Raw genomic sequence first — 16,112 nt, 5'->3', positions numbered from 1 at the left:
CCACTTCCGGCCACACGATACGGGTGAAAGACGGGCATTCCGTCACATCCCGTCTGTCGCCCGTTGTGTGCTGGGAACACTCGGCTCCCAGCACACAGCGTGTGAGCCAATCGGCGGGCGCAGCGCGACTCGCGCATGCGCCGTAGGGAACCGGGCAGTGAAGCCGCAGCGCTTCACTTCCTGGTTCCCTCAGCGTGGATGGCGGGGGAGCAGCAGAGTGACGAGCGATCGCTCGTGCTCTGCTGCGATCGGCGCTGGACTCCAGGACAGGTAAGTGTCCTAATATTAAAAGTCAGGAGCTGCAGTATTTGTAGCTGCTGACTTTTAATATTTTGTTCCCATGGCACATCCGCTTTAAGCTGTTGTAACTTCAAAGGGTGAGCCAACTCAATATTTGACCCTACAAACTAAGACTGGGATGCCAATAAAGTTCATGTGCGTGTAAAGGCAGGTGTCCCAATACTTTTGGCAAAATAGTGTATAATAAAAATATATATATAACTGTGGGTATAGGATTGTAATTTTTTTCCCCCTTTTACTGGTTGAACTATTCAATAGTGTCTTTTTTCAACCAGACTAAATACAGTATCTAGCTACCGTATTTCCCCGAAAATAAGACCTACCCTGAAAATAAGACCTAGCACAATTTTCCAGGAGGGCTGAAATATAAGCCCTACACCGAAAATAAGCCCTAGTTTAAAATGCTTGTAAAATCCTATAATCCACTCTATTACAGTATTATATAATGTAAAATGTATGTGTTTCTGTAATATAATTGCGGGGTAGAGAGCTCCGGCGGGTCACAGAAGCGCAGAGTGCCTCTATAACGAAGGTATTTGGCACAATTATATTACAGAAACACACACATTGTACATTATATAAAACTGTAATAGAGAGGATTCTAGGATTTTACAAGCATTTTAACTCAGTTCACACTGGGGATTCCTGTCAGGCAGGGAGAGAGGGGGAGAGAAGACATCACATTACATGGTAAGACCTACCCTGAAAATAAGCCCTAATGTGTCTTTTGTTACCAAAATTAATATAAGACCCGGGCTTATTTTCGGGTAAACACAGTATGTAACTAATATATTTTTCAGAATGTTACAATTTTTTGAAGTATAAATGAACTTGGACAAATCTCCTGAAGGGATTTCTAGACTAGAGTGTTTGTATGGTTATTTGCAGACACTGCCAATTTTTTTTTTGCAGACTACACACAGTAATTGCACTTAATTGAACCCAGAAAATACAAGTTTGTTGTCCTCCCTTTCTAGGAAGTCTGACCTGCAAATATCTTCAGAGTATGGCGGGGAGCTCTAAGAATGAATCTTTGACAGTCTGGGATGCAATGTACACACCATGAAATAAATGAAGCTTAGTAACATGAGTCTAGACAAAAGACAACACTTGCTTCTCTGCTCGGCCCTCTGTTTAAAGAGCGGTTGAGAAGCAAATAGAGCCTGCTGGTTTAGGAAGGCTGCCATACTTTAGACCAGTGAGAGCACACACAGAATGTGTGTTCAGCTAGAAACTCTCCCATAGCAGTTAATATTGCACAGATTCATGGGAAAAGACCATTTACACTGCCCGGTTAACGGGGACCAGCTGAATTTCAATCAGTGCGTTGCTTTCCCTGCTCAACAGAAGTCGTTCGTTAGATCAACTTCTGTTGAAGGGACACATTGGAAAAAAATTCTCAATCATCGATTGCAGTCAATCAGGTGGGTGCAGCTGTCAGAATACAATGACCCAGCAAGGGGGGGCAGTGTTCATTTTGTCGACGAAAATATTTTCATCACAGTTATCGGCAGCTCTCAGTGATGAAAACGAAACAAAATTTAAATTAGAAGTCAATTGATGAAAACTATGACGAAAATGTATTTAAATTTTCATACATTTTTTCACTAAAATCTCTTTTACACTTTTTCGTTTACTAAAATCTAATGGGTTTAGTTAAATTGGAATGCATTATTTAACCGGTTCCTGACCAACTCACGCAGATATACTGCATCAGAATGGCTCTCCTGGGCGAAATCCTATCCATATATGGCTTTGCCGAGGAGAGCCACCAGAGGGGAACCAGTGAGCTTGGCCGACGGGCGCGATCGCCGCAGGCCACACGCGATCACGTGCACGAGCCTCAGCATGGGGGTTTGTGTGTGTAAACACACAAACTTCCATGCTATCAGAGGAGAGAAGACAGATCATGTGTTTCTACAAAGTAGAAACCACGATCTGTCATCTCCTATAGCACAGGTGTCAAACACAAGGCCCGCAGGCCGAATTCGGCCCTCCAGGCACCTCTCCTGCAGTAGCAGGAGAGCTCTAGCCCTCCTTTGGTCCTAAAGAGGGGTAGAGAAAGGAAGCGCCACCTAAGTGCAGTATTAAAGAGGTTCTTTTAATGACACATTGTACAAAATACACTTACAAGAAGATAAGGAAAAACAATATGAAGACACAGATTTATGGTAAAAGACCATTTAAGACCATCGAACTTCATTTTTCTCGGCTCGTCGTAGTGTTGTACGTGACCGCGTTCTTGACGTTCGGAATTTACGTCAATATTTGTGTGACCGTGTGTATGCCAAGACAAGTTTGAGCGAACAATCTTTTGGAAATAAATCCACAGTTTTGATGTCGGAATGTCCAATCGTGTGCAATCAAGTGCAATCTCTTTTGCATTTTGTATTGTTTCTGTATGCCCAATTTCATTATAATATTTTCATTTTTTTTTTTTATCCCCCCCTTTACACATAAAAGAACAGGACCCAATGCTGGGCAGTAATAACATCAGAAAAAAAGCCAGATGCAATGTGCTTGTGAAGAGATTCTTTAGCTATTAGGTATAAGCGTAGATCACTTTATGGGCCATCTACTCTACTACTATTGTGAATCACATCCACACTTTTATGCCACGTACACACAATCGGTCAAACCGATGAGAATGGTCTGATGGACTGTTTTCATCGGACCAAACCGATCGTGTGTAGGCCCCATCAGTTATTTATCCATAGGTTAAAAAAAAGCAATCTTGTTTTAAATTTAACCGATGGATACCTAACCGATAGAAAAAAAAACGATCGTTTGTAAGCACGTCCATCAGTTAAAAATCCATGCATGCTCAGAATCAAGTTGACGCATGCTTGGAAGCATTGAACTTCATTATTTTCAGCACGTCGTTGTGTTTTACGTCACCGCGTTCTGATACGATCGTTTTTTTAACTGATGGTGTGTAGGCACGACTGACCATCAGTCAACTTCATCGATTAACCGATGAAAACGGTCCATCAGACCGTTCTCATCGGATGGACCAATCGTGTGTACAGGGCTTTAGTGCCAGCTCATCTCAGGAGTAGTACAACGTAATATCCATAATATAACCTGACAGAGCCCTATTTCCTCTGCTGGAACCTATACGTTTGAATCATCAATCTCAGTACCTTTATAAAGCCAACAAGAATCAAAGAGGCAACGCAGGTTTACTTTAAATATTTTTGACTGGATGAGTTATCTTTAACTGCTTTTATCTGCAGGAGCAAAAACAGTAATCCATCAGTGCCTCTAGGGAAATGACTTTAAAAAGAACCCAAAGTTTACCTCAATAACTTCTGTATATCTTAGTAGTAAAACAGTCCAGAAGGAAACGCTTAGCTGAATTACTACCATGTGCCCCCTGTTTGTACTTTATGAAAACACGCATCCCAGGACTGATCTTGAAAAACTTCATAGACCTGATGTAGTGCAGGCTTTGCAGGAAATATATTAGAGTAAAATAGTAAATAGATAATACCAGCTGTACAGGTTGATACTACGTATATTTTAAAGAGGAACCTAAATGCATGGCAATGCAATAATTGTTGGTCCACCTAAAAATGCATGTTGTTGAAGTCTCCTTAATTTCAGGATTCAGTGTCTTAACTACAGCTATTGCAGCAGCTGCAACTATGATTAGGTTATTGATTTGAACAGGGGGCACATGAAAACCAAGAGGCCTAAACTGCTACCACCAAGGTTTTTACTTAAAGGGTAATTAAAAGTTATTTTTTTCTCTTTTTTGGTCATACTTTCCTCCTATGTGCAGTTTGTTTTGCACAGAGTGGCCCCCGATCCTCCTCTTCTGGAGTCCCACAGAGGCACTCCTGGCTCCTCCTCTTCTCGAGAGTCCCGTTGGAGAGCCGCTCTCCCTTGGGGCACATCGTCTGGGCTCACTCCTGTGTCCTGTTGCTGCTTCTATTAACACAGATAGCAGGACTCGGCCCTTCCCCCGTCTCACCCGTCATTGGATTTGATTGACAGCAGCAGGAGCCAATGGCTGCGCTGCTATCAATCTATCCAATCAGGACCCGAGACACTGGCTGGTGTGCTCTTCCCCGTCGCTGGAAAGACCGGGTTCAGGTAAGTAAAAAGGGGGCTCTGGGGGGGCAGCAGCATCACAGGAGGTTTTTCACTCTAATGCATAGAATGCATTAAGGTGAAAAGCCTTGAGGGTTTACAACCCCTTTCAGCTTTACTACAAAATAGCACTTTTTAATAGCTATTATATGTGTAGGTAAACCCAAACTCAATTTTTTTGCTATGTTTGGCAGAATGCTTCACTGTATACAATTTTCTAAAAGTATTTTCTAAAAGTACTCGTTCTTACCCAAACAGCACAAATAGCACCAACCACTTAAGCAACAATATTTCTGACACATCACAGTTTATTTGCTGTACTTGCCACATGTTTTAAGGTGGTTCTGGAGCCTTAAAGGGGTTGTACAGCCCAGTGTTTTTTCACCTCAATGCACCTTAAAGAGAAAGAAATAATATTAAAAGCCAGCAGCTACAAATACTGCAGCTGCTGCCTTTTAATAAAGGGACACTTACCTGACCAGCGCAGCCGCGATGTCGGCAGCAGAAGACGAGCAATCGGTCGTCTCTCTGTTGCCCCCCCCCCGCCATCCTCGGTGAGGGAATCAGGAAGTGAAGCCTTGCGGCTTCACTGCCCGGCTCCCTACTGCGCATGCACGAGTAGCGTAGCGCATTCCCAGTAGTCCCCGATGTCTCCTTGGATCAGTGTGTTTCCCAGAAGGCAGCGGGGGGATGGGAAGTGGAGTGGCTCCCGTGGGAGTCTCTCCCCGGAAGTGGGTGCAAATACCTGTATTTTTACAGGTATCTTCACCCCCCTGAAAGGTGGCAAATGTGACACCGGAGGGTTCCAAAAAGCGGAAGTTCCCTTTGTAGGTGGAACTCCGCTTTAATGCAACACAGTTCAGTGGTTCTCAACCTCAGTCCACAAGTATCCCCAACAGGCATTGTTTTGCGAAATTCCATTAGATAAAATAGCTCTTATCAATACCATGTCATTTGATATTGATTTAAAGCAGCTGTGAAAAGCAAAGGAAAACCTTAAAACATGGACTTGAGGACTGAGGTTGAGAACCACTGACCTAGTTAGTTTATACATTGATCATTGTCCTCCAAATTTTCCTTTAAGATGCTTATGTGTATATGGTTTACTGATCTGAATGGATATAAAATATCATACCTGCAGGAGAAAATCAAACAAACCCAACTTGGCCCATTCTGTGTGCTTGATGCCCACGCATGGTGGAGTATCAATAGGTGTGACAGAGTCTTCCATACCACATCTGTGTTTCAGCATTTCCTGATATGCCAACCAACCTACATCATGAGAGTTCTGGTCATTGTTAGTGTCATTTAAGTGCTTGATGTCTGGATCCCACCATACAATTGGCCTTGCAGCACCATTTGTGTACTTATATGGCAGTAAGTCACTTGTAAATATCCGAGCGACAGTTGGAAGACTGCGATTCAGTCCTAAAACTCTATCAAGGTGAAATGCTAACACCTCATATAGATCACTGGGTCTTTTGATTAATCCACAGGACCCCTGTGCGCAGTGACTCGTTCTCTGGCAACTGTCTTCTATCTGGCTTTGACACAAAGCAACTTTAAGAACCTGTCCATGTGCAGGAATCCTGGACTTTGCAACGATCTCACCCTCTGCCAATAACTTCATCTTCTGTAAATCATCAGAAGAAAACCACGGGGGAGAATTTTCAAGAAATCCTTCACTTTTTACTGGTGCTGGCTTTGAATTCAATTTCAAGCAGTCTGATCTCAAATGTGGTTTTTGTTTTGTCGACGTATCCTGGAAAAAAACGGTTTCACGGCTCAAGTTTTCTCTGGCACTTTCCCCATTCTTCACAGCGTCTGCTTTCGATGAGGTTGGAAACGTATCTAATGGAACTACGTGTTCATCTGTTTTCTGCATATCTGGCAGAACCGGGGTGTCATTTTTAAGTTTGATGCGCACTTTACTTTTAACGGTTTGTACTGGCTTATTCTTACGCAAAATAGGTTTAGGGAAGACGTTCCTTTGTTTCGGGTTTTGGAGATCCTTGCCAGCATGGAGACCTATCTGATCTTCTGGAAACCTTTCTACAAATTTATTTACGTTGGCTGCTAGTGTAATATTCTTTGGTCTAATTCCTGTGGCATTTCTTACAGTATGTGAAGGTTTTTTGACCATAGACTTTTTATCTTTGGTTTTATAATGGTTAGTTTTCCTTTGTGGTTGCTTGTTAAGCTGTTCTAAACGTTTCTTCTCCTTGCAGTCGCGGCTGCTGTTAGTATGTATCTGTAAGTCTTGGTGGTGTTTCTGCAGGCCAGATTCCCAGCTTCTGTGGTTATTATTTTGAGCAAGTTTAGGGATGAAGTCCATAGTGTCAGCCAATAGCCGTTTGTGTCGAACCATTTTCCTGTGTTGTATTTTCTGCTGGAAATCAATGTTTTCAGCTATGTCTGCTGGCAGTGCGGGAAAACTGTTAATTATCACCAAAGAAAAGGCAAACAGGAAGAAAAACCCCGCAATAGGCCTCCTCTTCAAACACATTCTGAGCCACAACCGCAGGGCCTATAAGAAGAATCAAAGGCATATGACTTATTAATGAAATTAACATATTATATAATATATTATATATTAATATTCATTGATAGTTAATGTACTTGTCACTGTTTTATAGCATAATAAATATAGAAAATCCGCTCTAAGTTTATAAACCTAAAATCAGCCGGCTAAAAATTGTGTATACCAATTCTCTTTATAAGTAGAAAACAAAGCATCGCCTTTAAAGGGGGTTGTAAAGGTACAATTTGTTATTCCTAAATAGCTTTCTTTACCTTAGTGCAGTCCTCCTTCACTTACCTCATTCTTCGATTTCGCTTCGATTGTTTCTTCGGAGAAATCCTCACTTCCTGTTCTTCTGTCTGTAACTCCACACGGTAATGCAGGGCTTTCTCCCCGGTGTGGAGTGTCGTGCTCGCCCCCTCCTTTGGACTACGGGAGAGTCAGGACGCTCTCTACATTTCAGATAGAGAAAGGAGCTGTGTGTTAGTGGGCGTCCTGACTCTCCTGTAGTCCAAGGGAGGGGGCGAGCACGACAATCCACACAGGGAGAAAGCCTTGCATTACTGTGTGGAGTTACAGACAGAAGAACAGGAAGTGAGGATTTCTCAGAAGAAATAAGGAGATTTAAAAGCAAAATGGAAGGATGAGGTAAGTGAAGGAGGACTAAACTAAGGTAAAGGAAGCTATTTAGGGGGAAAAAGTTGTACCTTTACAACCCCTTTAAACATGTAACATAAAGTGTAACAAGTGCAATGTGAAACAGCAAAAACAAATTGTGCACACGGTACAAATATTACATCACTTATGTGTAAATAAATGATTAGCCCTAAAGTACAACCTTACATATTAATAATGCTGACGCCATGTGTCGTATTGCTGATAGAACTAGCAAGCAATATAATACAAACGTGTAGAGTCAGATATAAATAAATAAATATTAATATAAATAAATGAATATAAGTGACATATGTAAAAGTACTCCTGTGTCAAACAGTGACTTAAAACATAAATGTGAACTGTTGCTAGATGCAACGACTCTATAATAAAATGCAAAACGTGAACTGTTGCTGAAAGCAACTAATCTATATAAAGTGCAGTCCGTGCTTGCTAAACCATAAATGTCCGTGATGGAAATGGTTCAATAATGCAATGTGCCTAACAAAAAGACCCGGGAGGTGAGAGTTTTGGGAGACAGGTGGAGGAGCACCAGCATGGTTCAATATTAAAACGAAACCAGGGGAGAATCTGAAATTTGGACCGTCAGGAGGTCTCTGAGCCTCATATCCATGGGAACAATTGCATTATCTATCTATTTTAACTTTTTGCATTATTGAACCATTTCCATCACGGACATTTATGGTTTAGCAAGCACGGACTACACTTTATTATAGATTAGTTGCTTTCAGAGTGTAACTCCCATCTCTTCTCTCACTCATTATATGTGATGAATTAAAAGTGATGTAATATTTGTACCTTTTGCACAATTTGTTTTTTTGCTGTTTTATAGCATAGTCAAACTGTCAAATGTAAATATTGCATACTTTATCTGCATTTAAATTGTTACTAAACCCAGGACCCTGCATTCATTATATGTGGTCTCCCACAGTACACAGAACATGGAAATATTATGTTAGTAAATAGAAACTGCTAAATACCTTTTCTCATCAGCAGTATATAGAAGTCTTGTGACTTCTATCAGTTCCTAGTAAGTGTTGCTGGAGTAGTTTTCATACTGCACTGAGATGTCCTATTAGGATCCAGGACCCCCTGACCCCCTGTCTGGACAGTGCTTATTGGCCCGGTGCTGATCACATGCGCTCTCCAAAGAAAAAAGAACCTCTAGCAACACACACCAAACTGAGCATGTGCAGCTTGACTCCAAAGGCTCTGTACTACCTGGACCTGTTCTGGAGTCAGCGGAAGAAGAAGAGGAAGATCTGTGCATACAGGATCAAAGGCCTTTTTACACAATGCAGAGGATTAACCCCTTAGGTTCCACAGTGAGAATACCAAGCATGCTTTACTGCATATACAGACTGATTTTACTGTTGTGGGATTTGTAACACTTTAATCATGTCATACTTGGGATTTCTTCCACATTGTTAGCATATTTCCCCATATATAAGATATTTATATTATTTTAAAACTCTTACCTCTAACTAAAAAAAAAAAAAATATCAAGCTTGCAGGGGAAAAAGAGATTGCTGAATCAGTACATTACATTCAACTTTATGTCCCTAACCTATTCATTTTCTTCTCGGTATTGAGTAATAGAGACTGTGGGCTGCTGTTTGGACTTTGATTTATCCTCCCCTTGGTATGTAGGTACAGCCCAAAGACCCCAGGATGTTCTCTGATGAAAATTTATAAGCAGATAAGAGAACTTTACATTGCATAATTTATTATTACCAATTTATTCACCAATGTACTTTTAATGCATACTCTGACTTGCAATTAATAGTTTTGTTATGCTTAGAGATGAACCCCACTTTCAATAAAAAAGATACTTTATACATCATTTCTACGAACATTCTGTAATTTAATACTATTAAAATTACCTCTACATTTCAATTTGATGGCACTTTGATTTTATATAAATTCCCTAAAATATCAATGTTAAAGGAGAAGTACAGCCAAAGCCACGATAAAAATCGCTGATCACCGCCATTACTAGTGTAGCACTTCCCCCCAAAGGAGCTGCTGGTTTTGATTTGGGCCTGCCTTTACCTTACTGTTCTATACGCTCGTTGTAGGGGGTTGTCCTTAAGAATGTACGCACCAACACAAAGTCTCTTTCAAGGGTTTTATTAACAAAGTTCTCCAATAGAGGGCAATAGGGACAGGGAAAGACTCAGGTACTTTCACTTTGCGGATCACGGGTATCACTTAGATCCAGAGGATTAACTCAGCTCCACACTGGATTGTAGCAACCACCAGATAGGCCTACTCTCACCGACCTAGCAGCTGATGCGAAGCTCGACAAAGTCTCTGCCACAGACTTGATGAGTGTCGTCAGGCCGTCCCACGATCTTCTGCCACAAGACTGCACACTCGATATAGTTCCAACTAAAGTTACACGACTCACGGTGCCAAGAATCCTTCAGCTGGACAGGCAGCACAGTGAGGTAAATTCACCAGGGTAAGTCCATCAATTGAATCCCGCTGGTTCAGCTTCCTTCCACAGACAGGGTAGCGAAGAACCATCCCTGGATCAGTAGGCCCCAGAAACTCCTGAGCCTACTCTCAGTTGCTAGGCCTCAGGCCAGTCGGCCCAGAGGCTACAAAACAGCTTAACATCCCTGAGGCCAAAAGGGCCCTCAGGTTGGGATCGGAAGACGAACCATGCTAAACGGCGTCTGTCCCTTAAAGGAACACTAAAGGTTCGTTTTTTATTAGATCAATTGATTGCTGTAAGCTAGAGCATTTAAATATCACTTACCTCGTTTTTCCTTTTGACCTCCAAAATACAGTAATCCAGGTTTGAAAATGCCATTTCCTGTCACTCCTCTTCTTGCTTTCCACCAGCATCTGAGACGTTTTGCATGGTGGAAAGCAGAATGTGCTCACCCCCTCCCTATGACTACAGCCCTGCGTGAAGATGCTCTCTTATCCCTCACAGGCATGGAGGCTAAGCCTAATGGGAACTGTAATTCCCATTAGGCCGTGATGTAGCAAGAATGAATGCGCACCCCGCAAACCAGGAAGTCAGTGAGAATAATGATTCAGGAGTGACGGAGGTGAATAAAACAGCCCGATTTCAACAGGTATCAAACTAGTTATAATGCAAAACATTACTTTTTACTTTATCAGCTACTGTCAGACTTTAATTTAAGTACCCCTCCCCAGAATTCACAGCGGGTTGACCACGCCCCCTGAGCCTCTTCTGAGAGAGAGATACCCAATACGTCCAGCCTGTTGCCTTTCCAACCGTGACCTGCGGTGACAGCGACACCCACTGTCAGGGGGAAACCTGTGCAACCCAGCTGAACTGAACAGAGCCAACAATTTAGAGTAATCATTCTGAGCCAAAACTACTGCTCAGACAACTATAATTTAACACATAGCGCCCACTCAATGGAAGCAGGGCGCTACACTAGTAAAAAAAAAATATTAATAAAAATGCCATAAAACTATCCCCTATTTTATAGACACTATAACTTTGGCACAAACCAATCAATAAACGCTTATTGCAATTTTTTTACCAAAAATATGTAGAATAATACGTATCGGCCTAAACTGAGGAAAATAATATTTTTTTTATATATTTTGGGGGATATTTATTATAGCAAAAAGTTAAAAATATTGCTTATTTTTTTCAAAATTGTCGTTCTATTTTTGTTTATAGCATGAAAAATAAAAACCATGGAGGTGATCAAAGACCACCAAAAGAAAGCTCAATTTTGTTTGGAAGCCACGTCGCACGACCGTACAATTGTGAGTTAAAACGATGCAGTGCCGAATCGCAAAAAGTGGCCCGGTCATTAGGCAGCCAAATCCTCCAGGGCTGAAGTGGTTAAATCATTTGTCTCAACCCTGTAATTGCTACTTTGTCTGAACAGCTTGGTCTGCTAAAGTAAATTGAAAGAGAATCCTGAGTCTGAAGCGAGCATGGGTCGGTGCGCACTATCATGCTCCCTACTTTAACTACGCCAGAGGGGTTAGTATTCTGGTGCACAGATCCCTGCCCTTTCGGCTTTTAGATGTGAAGCTGGACTCCGGGGGCAGATACATGCTTTTACATGCTCTGATCTCGGAGGTCCCCTTTGTGGTGGTGGGGGTATACTTACCACCCCCCGCTGATTTAGATGTCCTACACTCGCTTATGCAGCAGGCTACGATGTATAATGTTGACAATGTCCTGGTTATTGGTGACTTTAATTTGGTTCCGTCTAGGGGCCTGGGCAGACTTCATGCCTCCGGATCCCAGCAGCATGGCCTCGCCAATTGGGCGTCTGCCTTTAATATGACGGACATTTGGCGTCATCTTCATCCCTCTGCCAGGAAGTTTACCTGCCTATCTAGCACTTATCGGACCATGTCCTGCATCGACCTGGCGTTTACCTCCCCCACTCTAGTTTACCTCCCCTGCTCTTACCTCTGGTTGGTGCTGAGATCCTCTCTAGGAGGATCTCGGATCATGCTCCGATTTCTGTTACAATACAGCTGTCCCAGGTGGTGGGCGATCAGCTGTGGAGGCTGTCCAGGTACTGGATCATGGACCCTGAGATACAAGCAGAGATGCCGGAGGCCCTTTGTACCTTTTGGATGCATAATGAACACACTACTTCCCCCCTGACTGGGTGGGATGCTTTTAAAGCGTGGCTCAGAGGAGAATATATGGCTCGGATAGCGGTGCGCAAGTGGAAGTCCATGCGGTCTCTGAGAGATCTTGAAGAGCAGGCGAGATTGCGTGAGGCGGCATTTGTGCGGTGTCCTGACCCGGATCACTATGTGCCCTGGCAGGATACCCTGAGGGACTTGTTCCTGCTTAGGGTGGACCTGAATAAGAAATCTATGCTGGAGAGTGCTCAGAGGGTTTTTGAATATGGTGACAAGAATGGTAGGCTGCTGGCCAGGCTTGCCAGGGGGCAGCTTCCCATGACTCATGTTGGTGGACTGCAGGGCTGGAGTGGGGAGCTCTTGACGTCAGCCGTGGACATTGGGGCCAGGTTTCTGGAGTATTATTATTAGGCTCTTTACTCTTCTAGGGCGCGCTATGATAGGGCTGAACTGCTTCGGTACTTGGATCGGGTCTTCCTCCCTTCTTTAGACGAAGGGCAATGTACTAGGTTGGATGCGGATATCTCTCTGGAGGAGGTTCAGGTGGCCATGGCCTCCATGCAGTCCGGGAAGACCCCTGGACCAGATGGGATACCCATTGAGTTTTACTCGACTTACCAGGAGCTTCTTGCTCCCAGGCTTGCCTCCATGCTACAGATTTTCTATAATCTAGACTCCCTCCCAGAATCTATGTCTGAGGCCATAGTGGTGTTGGTGCCCAAGCCCGGTAAGGACCCTGAGGAATGTGCCTCCTATAGGCCTATTTCTTTGATTAATGCGGATGCCAAGGTCCTCGCAAACATTTTGGCTATCAGGCTTGGCACAGTGATTTAGGACCTGGTTCAAGTGCATCAGGCTGGGTTTAGGCACTGACATCAATATCCGGCGCCTCTTCCTGAACTTGGTCACTTCCCATGACAACGAGGGTACTAGGGTCATAGCCCCTCTCGATGCGGAGAAGGCTTTTGATTCTGTTGAATGGGAATATCTTTGGGAGGTGCTGAGGAGGTTCGATGTAGGACCTGGTCAGGGGCTCGAGTTGCATTGTGGGACTCCAGGTTGGCCCTCTGGAGGAGAAGATTTTTTTATATGCGGACGACACCCTTTTGTACTTGCATCAGGGCTCAAAATTTCAAGTCCTGAGCTACTAGCCAGGCCTCAAGAGTTACTCGCCACCAGTTGCCCAACCTAATTCATACACTGCCCTGCACCTAATTGCACCCGTAAACACGCCCTCATAGATTATCTCATGGAATGACACTGTTAAATGTTTTATGCAGAATCAAGTTACAAAATTAAATATTACCAACAACAACTTTAACAAAATGGGACAGGGCACTGGGGTCAGACCAGAGGGACAGGGCACTGGGGTCAGACCAGAGGGACAGGGCACTGGGGGCAGACCAGAGGGACAGGGCACTGGGGGCAGATCAGAGGGACAGGGCATTAGAACTGGGTCTCTTCCCTATTTTCTTGCTGTCTCCTCTGCAACTCCCATCCATCCTCTCTCTCTCTCCCATTCATCTCATCATCAGGAGCCTGTGTGTGCGGCTCCACGCTTGCATGTCCCCACTTCCCCCTTTTATTCAGGCTGGCAGTGAGGAGAGGAGGTGCAGCACAGCGGGAGGGAGTACAATCCAGCGCTGAGATCCACACAACTGCACAGCCATTGACACCATAGCACAGCGCACACTGACACAGCACAGCACACATTGAGACCAGTCTGTTCACAGTGCTCAGGCTGAACTGCTGGACACTTACATAGAGCACAAGGAGAAGAAAACTGTACAAACTGGAAGGCTGCCGCTCTCATGTCAGGGCAACTTTCAGTGAGCGCTGCACCGGAGTGGTCATTTTTGCAATCCTCCACCTCACTCATTACTTTCTGCTCTCCAGCTACATTGGTCGGGGGAGGGGGGGCAGGTTTAGAGAGGTCATACTGTTAGGTCCCATGGCTTAATGAGAATTGTAAGGAGAGCACCTGTGTACTGCTCTGCCTGTGCGTGGCTCACCAGACTACTTTTCCCGAGCATGCACCTTTCCTCTTCGGCCGCCAATCTCATCGGGACTCTAAGTGTAGGCACAGATTGGAGGGAGATTGGTCATGCAGCCCTGTCATCACTCGCCCCCAGCTTAAAATGCTAGTAGGCGAGTGAAAATTTTGAGGGCTGCTTGCATGATGCGGGGACTTCCCTGACCGCTGCCCTTGAGATATTTGATGAGTTTGGCAAGTTCTCTGGGATATGTATTAATTGGACTAAATCTGCCCTGTTTCCCCTGGACGTGAGAGCAATAGACCTGGTCCCCCATACCGCGTTGCAGTGGGTAGAGGAGTTTACCTACTTAGGGATTAGGATCTCTTGGGATTCTCAATCCTTTCATCGTCTTAATCTGAGACCGGTTTTTGAACACCTTAGGGAACACTGTTCCTGTTGGTCAACTTTACCCCTTAATCTTTTGGGACCTACTCAAATTTACGTATATATCTTTAGGAACTGCCCCGTGTGGATCTCCCCTTCCTTTTTTAGGGAGTTGGATAGCTGTATTGGTTCTTTTCTGTGGCGGGGGTCGGCCCCTCGATTGGCTAAATCGACTCTCCAGCTGCCTGTTGGCTGTGGAGGGTTGGCCCTACCTAATCTTTTGGTGTATTACTGGGCAGCTATACTGGTCACTGTGCGCTGGTGGTTTGAACAGTCCAGGGCCAATGCGGCTGTCTGCCTTGAAGCGGCGATTGTGGGTTCCCTTACTGAGCTCAGCAACCTGGTGTACAGAGGGGTTTCAGCGTATCCCTCCTTGCCGGACCCCTCTAGGACTACGGGGAGTGGCCAGGCGCCGTTTCCTATCTCCCGGCCGGTGGTCTCCCTTCACTCCGCTGTGGGGGAACCCCTCTCTTGGGCATCCGCAGTTGTGGGCCGGGTACGGCGTCAAACTGTTGAAGGATGTTGTCTCTGACGGGTCCTTACTCCTGTTTCGGGAGTTGGCAAACAAGTTTGGCCTTCCAGGCTGGATGTTGTTCCGCTACTACCAGTTGCGGCATGCCTTTCGGGCCCAATTTCGGGCGCCTCTTAGCCTGGAAGTGGATGTTGTTGAGGACCTCTTGGCCCAGGAATCCCTGGCTAAGCCCCTATCGGAGCTGTACGTGACGCTGCTTCGGAAGGATTCTCCGAAGATGGAGTCACTGTGGAGAAAGTGGGAGGAAGATATCCCATCCCTGGATAGGGAATCCTGGGAAGAATGTTTTGAGGATAGCTATAAACTGGTGATATCGTCCAGGGATAAATTGATACAGACGAAATTCCTGCATAGGGTATATTTTACGCCTCAGAGGCTGCATGGAATATATCCGCAACGCTCTCCTAACTGCCGGCGATGCCATTCTCCCGATGTTAATTATGTACATATGTTTTGGGCCTGTCCCAAGCTCTCAGACTATTGGGCTGCCATTTTTGACTTAATTAATGTCCGTCTACATTTAGATATCCCGGTTTCTGCTGCTTTGGCCTTGTTGGGGATACAAGATGATGACCAGAGGCCACGGTATACTAAGCTTTTATTGTCAATGTTGTTCTTCTATGCCAAAAAAAGTGATTCTGTTTAAATGGAATTTCAGGGCGCCACCTACAGTAGGGGCCTGGATGGACTCGGTTAATGCTGTTTTGCCTTTATACAAACTGACGTACATCAATAGAGGGTGCCCATTGAAATATGAGCAGGTATGGGGACCTTGGATTGACCCTGTTTGATCCTGCTGGCTTCCTTCTCCTTCCCCCCCCCCTTCTTGCCTCTCCCCCCCCCTTTTTTTCTCCCCCTCCCCTTCATCTCCTGGGTTATATTTTTGCAGTTTATGTCTAGACTGATTGTATGTTCCTTGGTGCACCCTGTGGGTTCTCCCCTGTCTCGTGTACATTGTGTTTTT

The 16,112-nt window shown here is 44.4% G+C and overlaps 1 protein-coding gene across 1 annotated transcript in view; it reads right to left on the bottom strand.

Moving 5' to 3' along the window:
- Positions 1-16,112, bottom strand: part of GASK1A (golgi associated kinase 1A) — a 52,628-nt gene that overhangs the window by 15,935 nt on the left and 20,581 nt on the right. The window contains exon 2 of the mRNA XM_040353062.1: positions 5,531-6,922. Within this exon, the coding sequence (XP_040208996.1) occupies positions 5,531-6,922 (1,392 nt within the window). The remainder of the gene's footprint in view (positions 1-5,530; positions 6,923-16,112) is intronic.

Source organism: Rana temporaria, chromosome 5, assembly GCF_905171775.1.
Source record: "Rana temporaria chromosome 5, aRanTem1.1, whole genome shotgun sequence".
Taxonomy (NCBI): domain Eukaryota; kingdom Metazoa; phylum Chordata; class Amphibia; order Anura; family Ranidae; genus Rana; species Rana temporaria.
This window is presented reverse-complemented; position numbering and strand designations above follow the sequence as displayed.